This window comes from Sphaeramia orbicularis, unplaced genomic scaffold (assembly GCF_902148855.1).
Source record: "Sphaeramia orbicularis unplaced genomic scaffold, fSphaOr1.1, whole genome shotgun sequence".
Taxonomy (NCBI): domain Eukaryota; kingdom Metazoa; phylum Chordata; class Actinopteri; order Kurtiformes; family Apogonidae; genus Sphaeramia; species Sphaeramia orbicularis.
The window spans coordinates 141,468-155,858 of NW_021941530.1; the positions used below are offsets into that span (position 1 = coordinate 141,468).

A 14,391-nucleotide genomic window follows, 5' to 3' on the forward strand; every position below is an offset into this window, starting at 1 on the left:
TACCGACAGAAGTCAAAGCATCATACCAAGAGATTTATTCCAACATTTGTAGGATGAGTTTGTTCATGAATAAAACCTGCCAGTGTATTAGTCTGAACCAGGGGCTCCAGGGCCAAAGGTGGCTCTGGAACCTCTGTCTGAGGCTCCCATTGTCCAAAAACAGAAAAACATTTGGAAATGACCTGAATCAGTTCTTCCTTTTGAACATTATTATCCTCCTCAGATCCAGCTCTGGGTTTTCTGTCCACATTTGTGGACAAGAGTTTCACAACTTTAGACAAAAAAAAAAGAAAACTTTCCACCACAAAGGACATTCCACAGAAATGTTAAAAACTGCATCTGAAAAAACTGTTGCATCATGATGTTTCCAATACAGGCACTGATTGAATAAAAAACAAAAAAAGGCTGGTACTGCTGACATTTCCTGGGTCTGAGGAGGATAAAGGCCTAAATCTATTCTAACTTTGTCCATCTGCAAAAATGCACAGGCTGTTCATGGAATACAATAATGAATGACTAGATCTGTAGACCAACACCATTTGATTATAAATTCATCAATTATGGGATGGATCATTTCTCTGAGGTCAGCATTAGGTCCATCCTGGGGTAAATATGTTTACATTTACCTTTGATTATTGGGTCTAAACACATGGAAAAGTGACAGTTTCAGAGAAGCACCCAAATACGTTCTTTTATGTTTTAAAGCCTGGGTCAATGCAATATGTTGACAAAAGCAAGAAAGTAAGCCTGGAGTGACCTTTGACCTCAGGCGGTCATACTCACCTGCTGCAGGTCCACTCCTCCTCCCTGTGCCACTGAGAACAGAGGATGAGAGCCGAAGTCTGACGCCTCGAACACCTGAAGCCGAAACACACACACACAAACACAGTCAACGACCAGAGTTAGCACAGCTGCACACTTACAACAGCTGCACACTTATAACAGCTGCACACTTATTACAGCTGCACACTTATAACAGCTGCACACTTATTACAGCTGCACACTTATTACAGCTGCACACTTATTACAGCTGCACACTTATAACAGCTGCACACTTATTACAGCTGCACACTTATTACAGCTGCACACTTATAACAGCTGCACACTTATTACAGCTGCACACTTATAACAGCTGCACACTTATAACAGCTGCACACTTATTACAGCTGCACACTTATTACAGCTGCACACTTATTACAGCTGCACACTTATAACAGCTGCACACTTATTACAGCTGCACACTTATAACAGCTGCACACTTATTACAGCTGCACACTTATTACAGCTGCACACTTATAACAGCTGCACACTTATAACAGCTGCACACTTATTACAGCTGCACACTTATTACAGCTGCACACTTATAACAGCTGCACACTTATAACAGCTGCACACTTATTACAGCTGCACACTTATAACAGCTGCACACTTATAACAGCTGCACACTTATTACAGCTGCACACTTATAACAGCTGCACACTTATAACAACTGCACACTTATAACAGCTGCACACTTATACAGCTGCACACTTATACAGCTGCACACTTATAACAGCTGCACACTTATTACAGCTGCACACTTATAACAGCTGCACACTTATAACAGCTGCACACTTATTACAGCTGCACACTTATAACAGCTGCACACTTATTACAGCTGCACACTTATTACAGCTGCACACTTATAACAGCTGCACACTTATTACAGCTGCACACTTATAACAGCTGCACACTTATTACAGCTGCACACTTATTACAGCTGCACACTTATAACAGCTGCACACTTATTACAGCTGCACACTTATAACAGCTGCACACTTATAACAGCTGCACACTTATAACAGCTGCACACTTATTACAGCTGCACACTTATAACAGCTGCACACTTACAACAGCTGCACACTTATAACAGCTGCACACTTATAACAGCTGCACACTTATTACAGCTGCACACTTATTACAGCTGCACACTTATAACAGCTGCACACTTATAACAGCTGCACACTTATTACAGCTGCACACTTATTACAGCTGCACACTTATAACAGCTGCACACTTATAACAGCTGCACACTTATTACAGCTGCACACTTACAACAGCTGCACACTTATAACAGCTGCACACTTATTACAGCTGCACACTTATTACAGCTGCACACTTATAACAGCTGCACACTTATTACAGCTGCACACTTATTACAGCTGCACACTTACAACAGCTGCACACTTATAACAGCTGCACACTTATTACAGCTGCACACTTATTACAGCTGCACACTTATTACAGCTGCACACTTATAACAGCTGCACACTTATAACAGCTGCACACTTATTACAGCTGCACACTTATAACAGCTGCACACTTATTACAGCTGCACACTTAGTAGAGCTGCACGCTACCACAAGTCTGTCACGGCCAAGCAAATCCAACAGCGGAACAGTCAGTCTGATAGAAAAGGAGTTTCGTTCTCTGTCAACAATAGAACATGTGCTGTTAATAAATGTTTGTAAAGTCCAATGCAATAAGCAAAACATCATCTAAAAATACAAAAGAATGAAGAGGGAAACATGTAAAACATGCAGGATACTGGCCCTCCAGGACCAGGACGGCCCACCCTTGCTCTAGACCCTCCAGGACCAGGACGGCCCACCCTTGCTCTAGACCCTCCAGGACCAGGACGGCCCACCCTTGCTCTAGACCCTCCAGGACCAGGACGGCCCACCCCTGCTGTAGGCCAACCAAATGTCCTATTGTTTACTGTCACAGGACAAATGCTAACATGTGATTGGCTGTGTGGAAAAAGACACACCCATATTTGGTACCACCGTACTGTGGACGTAGACGCTGCCTTTTTCTTATATTCCTGCTTAATGCAATCACATATGCTACATTCAAAATAGTGTTTTGTTTTTTTTTTTCTTTCATTGATGATAGATGTTCAACTGTGTGAACTCAGCCTCTGTATTTGTTTTTTTTACCTCTACTTGTTCCTTCAACCATCTTCTGTAAAAGGACAGCTCTTCAATATTACCCATGAACTTATTCATGTTTTTTGAACAGCAGTTAAAAACAGTAGTTCAGTTGTTTCTTCTTATGATTAAAAACATGCCCTTTGTTCAGAGCCTCCATCTGTACCAGACAGGATCTGGGTCTGACCATAAACAGTCTGTGTATCCACCTGCAGTCAAATGGGCTAACACATTAATGTTCTCAATGTGCTGTAGAAATTTCCAGAGAATCCTCCTAAACCTGGAATAATATCAGCAAATACCACATGTTCTAATCAGAAAAAAGGCCTAATTCAACAAATGTGCTGTTTACATGACACCTGTCACATTCAGAATAACAGTGAAACATTAGTGTGAATGTAAATGTATTCGATGAGCTGAAGGAGGGCATGTGGTTCAGAATGACCAGAGAACCAGACTGCAGGATAGTGAGCAGTTTAAGTCATATACTGAGGACAGGACAAACCAGTGGACATGAAACAGTAACAGAGAACACTACATCCATAGATCCAGATGATTTCAAACCAGTGATGAGCTTCTGTCAAATACAAACCACAGAACAAACCAGTGGACATGAGCGGTGCACATGGATTCAACAGGAACAGAGGATTCCACAACCACAGATCCAGATGATTTCAAACATGTGAAGAGCTTCTGTCATATACTAAGGACAGGACAAACCAGTGAACATGAGCTCTAAACAGGAACAGAGAATTCTACAACCACAGATCCAGATGATTTCAAACATGCTCAACATTCACACTTACATTACACATGTATACTTCCTTCTCTCCCTGTGCTTGAAAAAGAATAAACAGAAGGATGTTCTTACCCCCTCATCATTACACAACAGAAGTACAAAACAATACAGATAGATTTATTTCTTTAAACACTACCGTTAGTGTTGTGGATTAAATTGTTTTTCCTCATCCCTATACATTAAAAAAACAGACCCCTGTACTGAAACTCATCCTTTTTAGTTGTTCTGACACAACACAAAAAGGCGAGTCGAGTCAAGCCGGGACCACGTAGCGGAAACACAGCATAAGCCTCCTGTTGTTTATGCAGCTAATTTTCCTCTTCCCTACCTTCAGAAACTTTCATTTGAGGGGGCAGGATGTTTGTTTACCTCCACCCCCAGAACCGGGCCAGGATCGGCCCGATCCCATGACTAAATCCGATCTGATCTTCTAAAAAATGCCAGTTGGACAGCCGGTACTTTAGATGGGATCGGGACATCCCTTCCTAAAATCAGCTTTTATTGGACAACTGTGAAAAATCAGCATTGCTGCTGCTTGGAAAACTTCTGAGGTGATATTTGCAGGTCAGTATTTGCATGTTTGTGTCAATTCTTCCTCACGTCCCCAGTGTGTAAAGGTCAGTGAACAGTAAACATCGTACATAGTCCAATAACTGCCTGAAGACGTCTTCCAACCGCACGGTCGTCATCCACAAATAACCAAACTCTCCACACGTCTATGCAGACGTCCACACGAGTCCCCCTTCCAAACAGTCTGTGTTCCGGCCCAGTGATGTGTGACCAAATACAGACAGATCTGGCTGGTGCCGCTCTCTGAGGGAAAATCATCCACAGCTCGAACTGACCGAGTGACAACCTGCAAACTGCTGGGCTGGACGCACCGCTGAGGCTGAGTGAACACAGCCAGATTTACACAACCAATTAAGCATCCCACTTTCCAACCCTGAAACTCTGCAGAGCTAGAGCCACTTTTTCAATCCTACTGGGAAAGTCAATTCAACATGCAGGACTTTCTTTGACCTTTCAGCAGTTCAGTGGAATGGTCCAACCAGTGCTTCAGCCGGTTACCGCCTTTGCTACACATACATTTTAGGATTTGTTTTAAAATTCTTTTATTTACTTTTAAATCCCTAAATGGTCTTGCCCCACCCTACCTCTCTGAGCTGCTGCAGCTTTATATACCCCCCCACTCTCTAGGGTCAGCTGACCAACTGCTCCTGAGTGGACCAAAAACTATGCATTAGTTCAGGGGTCAGTGTGCCTTTGCACCAGTTCAGGGGTCAGCGTGCCTTTGCACCAGTTCAGGGGTCAGCGTGCCTTTGCACCAGTTCAGGGGTCAGTGTGCCTTTGCACCAGTTCAGGGGTCAGCGTGCCTTTGCACCAGTTCAGGGGTCAGCGTGCCTTTGCACCAGTTCAGGGGTCAGTGTGCCTTTGCACCAGTTCAGGGGTCAGCGTGCCTTTGCACCAGTTCAGGGGTCAGCGTGCCTTTGCACCAGTTCAGGGGTCAGCGTGCCTTTGCACCAGTTCAGGGGTCAGCGTGCCTTTGCCTCTGCCTCTCCATATCAGAAATGCCTCCTCCGTCTGTTTCATTCAAATGGCTGGGCTGTGGGTTTTCTAGTGTTAAATCCATTCTTCAAACCCATTTTTTTCTCCTTGGCCTTTGAAACCATGTGAGATGTCTGAATATACTATCTTTATTCTATTGTTTTTATTTGGTAGTGGTTTATTGTTCTTATTTATCTATTTATTTATTTATTTTTGTTGTTTTTACTTGTATGGCTTTTTAATCTATTCTTGTATTTTATTCTTTTATTTGGGTTTTATTTATTCTTCTGTATAGCACTTTTTGTTTTTTGTACAGTTTCTGTCTTTAAATCTATTCTGTATTTTATTCTTCTATTTTGGTTTTAATTTTTCTTCTGTACAGCACTTTGGTCCACTGCAGTTGTTTTAAAGTGCTTTACAAATAAAGTTGGACTGGACTGTTTGAGACTCAAACTGAGATAAAGAACTGGTCCTAAAGCAACACAACAGACTGTTTCAGCCTTCAAACTCTATTTTTAATGTCATTTTGGTGATACAACGACTCACAGTAGGTTTAATTTCACTTTCTTTGTCACTTCAGAGTGTCTGTCTTCTGCAACTTCTGGGTTCAGGTCTGTACCCCTACCAGGGGCGCCGTACAAATTATGGGGCCCGTGAAAGCATAATCATTCTGAACCTTACAGAAATGGACTATCTTATCAATATGTTGGACTGGGTGGGGGGGTATGTACGTGGAGGTGTGGTCCGTAAATAAAATCAACCCTAACCCATTCTCCATGATACTGATATTGATGATGATACTATTGGCAGGGGCGCCACTACCAACTGTGGGCCCCATGCAAGGTTCTAACAGTTTGGATTTTTCATTATAGTTTAGTTTGATCAAGTTTTTTTTTCTCTAATTCAGTTAGTTTCAATTAGTTTTTTAGAGCAGGATTGCTAGATGCTTAGTATTAATTTTTTTTTTTTAATATCTTTTCTCTTCTTCTCTGTGCTCCTATTCAAATCAATCCCAGACAGGACTCTGCTGCTTTAGTCTCCATGTTTCCAGGTAGAGTGGGGACCAGAAGACGACTGGAAACCACAAGTGACGGAGCAAAAAGTGTCGTATGGAGACAGCACAGAAAACTGAGAGAGACAAAGAAATGCATTTACCATCAATCTGACATTGACAAAGACGAAAACGAAGGGAATTTGATCCAGAATTTTTATCTGTTTTAGTTAGTTTAGTAAACACACAATACAGTTTCAGTTAGTTATGTTTTTTTTTTCCTTTTAACTATAGTTTTTAATTTCAGTTAATGAAAATGTTTTTTCAGTTCTAGTTTTGGTCATTTCGTTAGTTTTCGTTAACGATAATAACCTGGGCTCCATGAAAGGTAAACGTTATAGACTCTTTCATAAAATTCAGTATCTTGGTGATCTGTCAGAGTAGGTGGGGGGGGTGGGGGGTGGGGGGTGGGGGGTGTGTGTGCTAGTGTGAAAATGAAACTAAAACTTAACTTGTTTTCAACGTCCAACTCCGGACCTCTATGCCTCTCTTACACAACAGATCTTACAGTGAACCCCCCCCACTGGTCTATGCATGTGTCTAATGCTGGGCCCCCTGAATCTGTCATGTTTAACCCCCCCCCGCATCTTCCCCAGACTATAAGTGGTGAACTCACACATAAACTCAGACTGTTCCTGTTGGAACCGTACACACACGTGTGTCTGATGAATAAACATGAAAAAGCCTCATTTATTTAGTATTAGATGGATGGTGACAGGAGCTGTCAATCAAAATGGATGGTGTGTGTGTGTGTGTGTGTGTGTGTGTGTGTGTGTGTGTGTGTGTGTGTGTGTGTGTGTGTGTGTGTGTGTGTGGTGATGGGGGGGTGAGAACCAAGTGGACATTATCTACGACACCTCAAAGTGCAAACAAAAGCAAATTCTGTCCATAAATTATTTATCAGATCATTCATCCATTCAGTCTCTATCCTCTTCATCCATCCATCCATCCTTTCCTCCACTCCGTACCTTCCTCCTGCTCATCTCCCTTCTCCTCCCCCCTTTCATCCCTCCTTCAGATCCCTCCTGTCTATAAATCCTCGTCCACACAGCCTCATCCATCTGTTTAAGTGTCCCATTCCTGTCTTCATCCTTCCCATTCCTCTGTCTTCATCCTTCCCATTCCTCTGTCTTCATCCTTCCCTCCTTCATCTCCTAAACCAGTCCCTGTACTTCATCCATCATCCTTCTGCCTCTGTCATTAGCTTTGTTACCTTTTTTTTATGGAATTTTAACGTTCGTTGGCACATTGTGTGTTTTGGCCTTTTGTGGAGGCGGTCCACTGATAAGAGCTCATTTCCTGGTGAATTCCTAAATGAGCTGTCCTCATCCTTCATGCTCTTACCTGGTTTCCGGCCAGCAGCACAGTTCCTGGTGCGGGACTGGGTCGATATGGAATAGTGGCTCCCTTTGGCGGAGACTAAAGACAGAGAACACAACACAGCAGGATTGAAAAAGGGAAAAGACCGAGAAAAAAAACATATTACTAGTAGGGATGGAACCATATGAAAATTTCATATCACGGTTACTGTGACCAAAATTATCACAGCTATCGTTATTATCATGGTATTGTTGAAATTGTGCTCAAAATGTTCAAAAAGTACTGATACACACACTGAAATAATTTAACCAAGTTGCATTAAATAAATAAATACAATAACAGTCCCACTGTCCCTTCTGTGTCAGAAACATTCAAATATTAACCCTTAGTGGTCTGAGTCTATTTTGTCCGTTTTTCAGTCCTTTTGATTTGGCCTTTATATACTATATAAACAAATGTTTACTATACCCATGTTTGGGATCTGTTTTTTCAGCACAACTTCATCTGTATCATCTCTCTATTATTATTTTCACTTTAACCTACTATAAAAACACAAAAGGACAAAAAACACAAAAAAAATATGTAAAATCCGATTTGAAAAATGTATATAATTTATTGCATAAATAACACACAGATGTTTAACGAACCTTTTCAAAGACTTTAAAAGTGAATATTGGTTCCAAATATTAGGGACAGAAAATTAAAATGGTAATAAATTAAAACTATGCTCAAATCTTTCACATTAAAGCAGATCTTTACATAGGGTTTTCTCCTGAAAAGTGCAGTAATCAAACACAGTTATCATGAGAATTAGAATTTAAACAGTAATACTAACTGTCTGCGATTTTACAGCGGTTTATTGTTATACTGGTAACGGTTATGTCCCTAATTTCTAGTGAATAAATGTTAATATTCTTAGTGCCCATTCCCTTGAACGGTACTAAATAGCAGAGGGAGTGGAGGTATTTACTTCCAGTGTTTCTCCAAGGGGACTTTCCCAATTTAAACATCTAACCGTGTTTTTTTTTTTTTTTTCAGCTTTTATTCTCTGCCAACACAAACCCAGTGTGAACGCCTGCAGCGGTGAAGCACAACTCACCAAAACGAAATCTGACAAACAGGGACACAAAGAAACAGACAGAAAACACAGAAATGACATTAGTTTGGTTTTCTTCTGTCTTTTTTTTTTCTTGTATCTTTCTTGATCTTTTCCTAACCTTTAAACCTTGTATTTAAAAAGATAACACATGTAAAATACAGGCTCCTATTAGAACCAGTGTATTCTATGGAAATGGTTGACAGTCCAGTTTTATATGTAAAACAAACACTATTTATTTATGGCCAGTTCTCAACATTAATGTTTATATTTTAGCAGAAAACCTGCTAAATTCAGGGATTCAAGGAGACTTTATTACTGTTCCAAACAAGTACATTGTACATGAGAGGAACAAAATTAGCTGCAGAAGTCACAACACCAGGATAAGAATCACTTTAAAAATACGGAAATACATAAAAAAACATGTGGTTCCAGGCCCCTCGCACGTATTGTAGCTTATATATATATATATATATATATATATCTCATATATTACCTGTATATATCCTTATTTGTTGTGCATATTTCTCATCTGTGGTATAGAATTAGCTTTTGTACATATCAGTAGTTTTAGTAGTACTTTAGTAGCATATTTAATATTTGATCCTGTATCTTTCTGCACATGCCCACATTTTTCAGTATTTTGTGTCATATTTTTATAGTCTTTTTTTTGCACCACTTGTTTTTGCTGCTAAACTGATGTTCATTGCTCCTGTGACAGTGACAATAAAGATGCATTCTATTGTAATAACACTGATAAATGGGTCATAATTATAATGTTAACTGAGCAGAAAAGCTTGGACAACAGCATTATTATTTTTTTAATGACAAGATATATAATATCTCTCTAAAAAGGGCACATATCAAATTCAGATCACCCAGATAACCAGAACCAGAACAAGTGGTTCCAGGCACAACAAGCCTCACCCCTCACATGTATTGTTTCTTATTTTGTCATCGTTCCAGCTGATGTCATCATGTCTATGCATGTGCTGATGTCATATCAGTTGCCTCTATATATGTGCCAAGTTTGAAGTAAATTGAAACAAAATGCATGTTTTTATAAACATTTGAAATTTCACCCATTATAAGTAAATGGGGAAAAAAAAGATTTAAAAATTCATAAAAAAATTTAAACTTTGACCAACTATTTCCAAAATGTAATCACATCTATTCTGGGTCACTGGTAATCTATAAACCCAATTATGTATGAATTCAACCAATAGTTTTGCTGCTAAAGACATGTGAAATTCTGCCTATTATAAAAAATAAACGGGAGAAAAAAAGATTTTAAAAAATTCATTAAAAATTTGAACTTTGACCTACTTTTTCCAAAATGTAACCAAATCTATTCTGGGTCACTGGTAATTTGGTCTGAATTCAACCAGTAGTTTTGCTGCTAAAGTGTAAACAAACAAACAAACCAAACCAAAAACAATACCCTTACCTCCTCTTCCAGGGGGGTGGGGGTCATAAATAAATAAATGGAGCTTTAACAGTCTGTTTCTGTTTCTACAGAACAACATCAGCTCTTCTTCCCAGTCTTCTCCAACATGATGTCACATGTTGTTTCATTTCCTCCTACAGTCCACTCATATTTGATTTCCTGTTTTCTTGTGTGTTGGATGCAACAGGGACACATGAGCAAAACCTGCAATTAGCAACAACCGGATCTGTCTTTTTATTGTCACTCATATTCAAATATAGTTTTTTCTTTTGTTCAGACAAGGAATAGTTTTTAGTTTTTAGATGTTACCTGCTTGACAGTTTCCACTGTGACGCCAGTCTTCCTCAGAAGTGTCATCCGACATGTAGCTGACGTGTCATTTATCAGCTGGTCGGCTCGACGGACCAATCAGAGCCTGTCGAGCCGACCGTGCCTCCTCCGCCTTGGGTGGTCTGTGGAGGAGGGAATCCCAGGTGTGCAGAGGGTGTACGCCCCCTCGTCCCGGTTGATGGCGTCACTTGCCCGCTTCCTGATCTCTATTGCCTCCTTGATCCAACGTTTGAATTTGTTCGTTTCGGATGTTCTGATTGTGCCCTTGTCCCAGTCCATGATATGGTTCTGTCTTCTGCAGTGGTCCGTGATGGCCGATTTTAAGTTCTCCTGTTCTGCTTTTTCCTTTTGAGTCCGTGTGAATCTCCATATATATCAACATATCAACATATGAACAACAGATGGACAGAATGTTAGCAGACAGAAACACATGAAATACTGAAAAAAGACCCCACAGAAGAAAAGAAAAGGACACTAAAAACACTACTGAAACCACTACTGGAAAACAATAAAATAACACGGGACGCATATGACCACCTCATACCCACAGCTAACATCATCCCTCGGATATACGGAACCCCCAAAATCCATAAAAAGGACCCCCCTCTACGGCCAGTAGTAGACAGCATCGGTTCTGTCACATACAATCTCTCCAAAGCCATAGTAGAAATACTCAAACCCCTCCTAGGCACAACACAACACCACTGTAAGAATTCAAAACAACTAGCTCGAGAACTCAACAATATAACTGTAGAAAAAAAACCGAAATCCTCATTTCACACGATGTCATATCCCTGTTCACCAAAACCCCCGTAGACCTCACACTACACATCGTACAAGAACGCTTAAAACAAGACCGGACCCTCAAAAAACGCACAAAGCATATCCACATTTCTACATTTCGTTGCCAAATCCACCTACTTTCAGTTCAAAAACATAATATACAGACAGAAAGAAGGCTTCGCTATGGGAGACCCACTATCTGCAATCATGAGCAGTTTTTTCATGGAGGACCTGGAAACCAAAGCCATCCACACAGCACCCACCCACTGCAAACCATCACTGTAGACGACATTCTGGAAAAAATAGAAACCGGACACACACAAGAACTCACAGACCACTTAAACACTATTGATAAAACTGGCAATATACAATTCACCCACGAAGAAGAAATAAACCGGACCATATCATTCCTGGACATGAACATCCACCACAGAGAAGACGGCAGCATTAAAATTACAGTTTACAGAAAACCCACACACACCAACCAGTACCTCCTCTGGACATCAGAACACCAGTACCTCCTCTGGACATCAGAACACCAGTACCTCCTCTGGACATCAGAACACCAGTACCTCCTCTGGACATCAGTACACCAGTACCTCCTCTGGACATCAGTACACCAGTACCTCCTCTGGACATCAGAACACCAGTACCTCCTCTGGACATCAGTACACCAGTACCTCCCTCTGGACATCAGTACACCAGTACCTCCTCTGGACATCAGAACACCAGTACCTCCCTCTGGACATCAGAACACCAGTACCTCCTCTGGACATCAGAACACCAGTACCTCCTCTGGACATCAGTACACCAGTACCTCCTCTGGACATCAGAACACCAGTACCTCCTCTGGACATCAGTACACCAGTACCTCCTCTGGACATCAGAACACCAGTACCTCCTCTGGACATCAGTACACCAGTACCTCCTCTGGACATCAGAACACCAGTACCTCCTCTGGACATCACAACACCAGTACCTCCTCTGGACATCAGTACACCAGTACCTCCTCTGGACATCAGAACACCCCACAGCACACGAACTATCAGTCGTCAGAACACTATATGAACGAGCCACCATCATAACAGATGAACACGACAGACAGGAGGAGGAAAAACATATTCAACACACACTTACACTGTGTCAGTACCCCAAATGGACCATCAACAAAGGAAGACAACAAGTCAAAAACAAAGACAAGAAGAGCAAGGACAACAAAACAAAACGCACAAAAAAGACCGATGATAAACCCAAAGATTTCCTAACCATACCATACATCCGGGGGATAACAGAACCAATACAGAGGGTCATGAAAAAACACCACATCAACACTGTCATCAAACCACACACGAAACTCCGCCAACTACTCAAACACCCTAAGGACAAAATAGCACCGGAACAGAAATGTAATGTCATATACGAGATACCGTGCACATCATGCAACAAAACAGACATCGGGGAAACGGGACGATCATTCAACACAAGGAAAAAAGAACACCAAAAAGAATGCGAAAAGGAGACAGCGGGGAGATTCACACGGACTCAAAAGGAAAAAGCAGAACAGGAGAACTTAAAATCGGCCATCACGGACCACTGCAGAAGACAGAACCATATCATGGACTGGGACAAGGGCACAATCAGAACATCCGAAACGAACAAATTCAAACGTTGGATCAAGGAGGCAATAGAGATCAGGAAGCGGGCGAGTGACACCATCAACCGGGACGAGGGGGTGTACACACTCTGCACACCTGGGATTCCGTCCTCCACAGACCACCCAAGGCGGAGGAGGCACGGTCGGCTCGACGGGCTCTGATTGGTCCGTCGAGCCGACCAGCTGATAAATGACATGCCAACAACACGTCGGATGACGCTTCTGAGGAAGACTGGCGTCACAGTGGAAACTGTCAAGCAGGTAACATCTAAAAACTAAAAACTATTCCTTGTCTGAACAAAAGAAAAAAACTATATTTACATAAACAGAAGACAAAATGAACGTCTTTAGCCTCGTCACTCATATTCGGTAGATTAAAGTCAGTCTTATTTGGAATCGGTGTCTGTCTGAATCACTCATGTGTTGAACTGTGGCCGATCATTGCCTCTCATGCCGAGTGCTGAATGCTTTTATTGCGCAGAAGTACTCCTGATGCCGTTTCATCGAACTGCGAACCGGAGCTGTTCGCTAAAGCGTTCGGCGGCGGCGGCCAAAGAGCGCACCTATGGAAAGACATTTGTTTCTTTATTCATCAATTAAAAAGAATAGCTTTGCAACCAAAAAAAGAGATTTGAGAGCAAAAGACAGTAAGTGGACATCAAAAAACCAGATCATTTTGCTTATAACTCCGTCCTCTTTGCTTGTGACTTAAAATCTTTTGCTTGAAAATCACTCCTCTTTGCAACTTCACAAGTTTTGCTTGTGAATTTAACTGCACTTAATGGGCGGGGCCTACGCTGATGGATAAGAGAAGAGTTTCTATTAGTAAATGACAGTTGTTCAAATGGACAGGATTTCAGTTCTGTTCAACATGTTGATGCTCATATGAACTATGTTTTCAGCTCAAAAATGAACCATTTCAGCACAATTAATGCTATATTTTCATGTCACAAATGGACAAGTTCTATTTGAACTGAATTTCTCTGAAAAACAAATCTTCTCTTCTTTTGGATTCCCCAGTTTTTCTTCCCAGATTCTCTCCTCCATATCACATGTTTTATTTGTACAGGTTCAATCTGGAGTATGGTGCTGATCCATCCTGCTTCTGTTCCACCAATACATACATGAAGAATGGCACACAGCACTGTTTACATCAACACTTTTACAATAAGAAGCATTTTTAGACACAAAGAACAATTCTAGATTGTTCTTTCCTCTTTAGTCTGATGCTAAACTATCCAATAAATAATAGTGCTCCTAGTTTTTGCACAGGGATCATTAGTGTAAACGCTGACATGGCTGCAGAGCATCAGTATGATGGGATCCACAACAACCATGTCACATCCGTCAACATTTATGAAGAAGAGCACAATTAGCAATAGGAAGTCTAGAAGTTT

General features: G+C 41.1%; 1 protein-coding gene across 1 annotated transcript in view; it reads right to left on the reverse strand.

The window, feature by feature from the left end:
* The window catches only part of LOC115416035 (poly(rC)-binding protein 2-like), a 243,395-nt gene that overhangs the window by 47,800 nt on the left and 181,204 nt on the right, over nt 1–14,391 (reverse strand). The window contains exons 9-10 of the mRNA XM_030129736.1: nt 7,709–7,783; nt 784–858 (exon numbers count right to left, since the gene is read on the reverse strand). Coding sequence (XP_029985596.1) covers nt 784–858; nt 7,709–7,783 — 150 coding nt within the window. The remainder of the gene's footprint in view (nt 1–783; nt 859–7,708; nt 7,784–14,391) is intronic.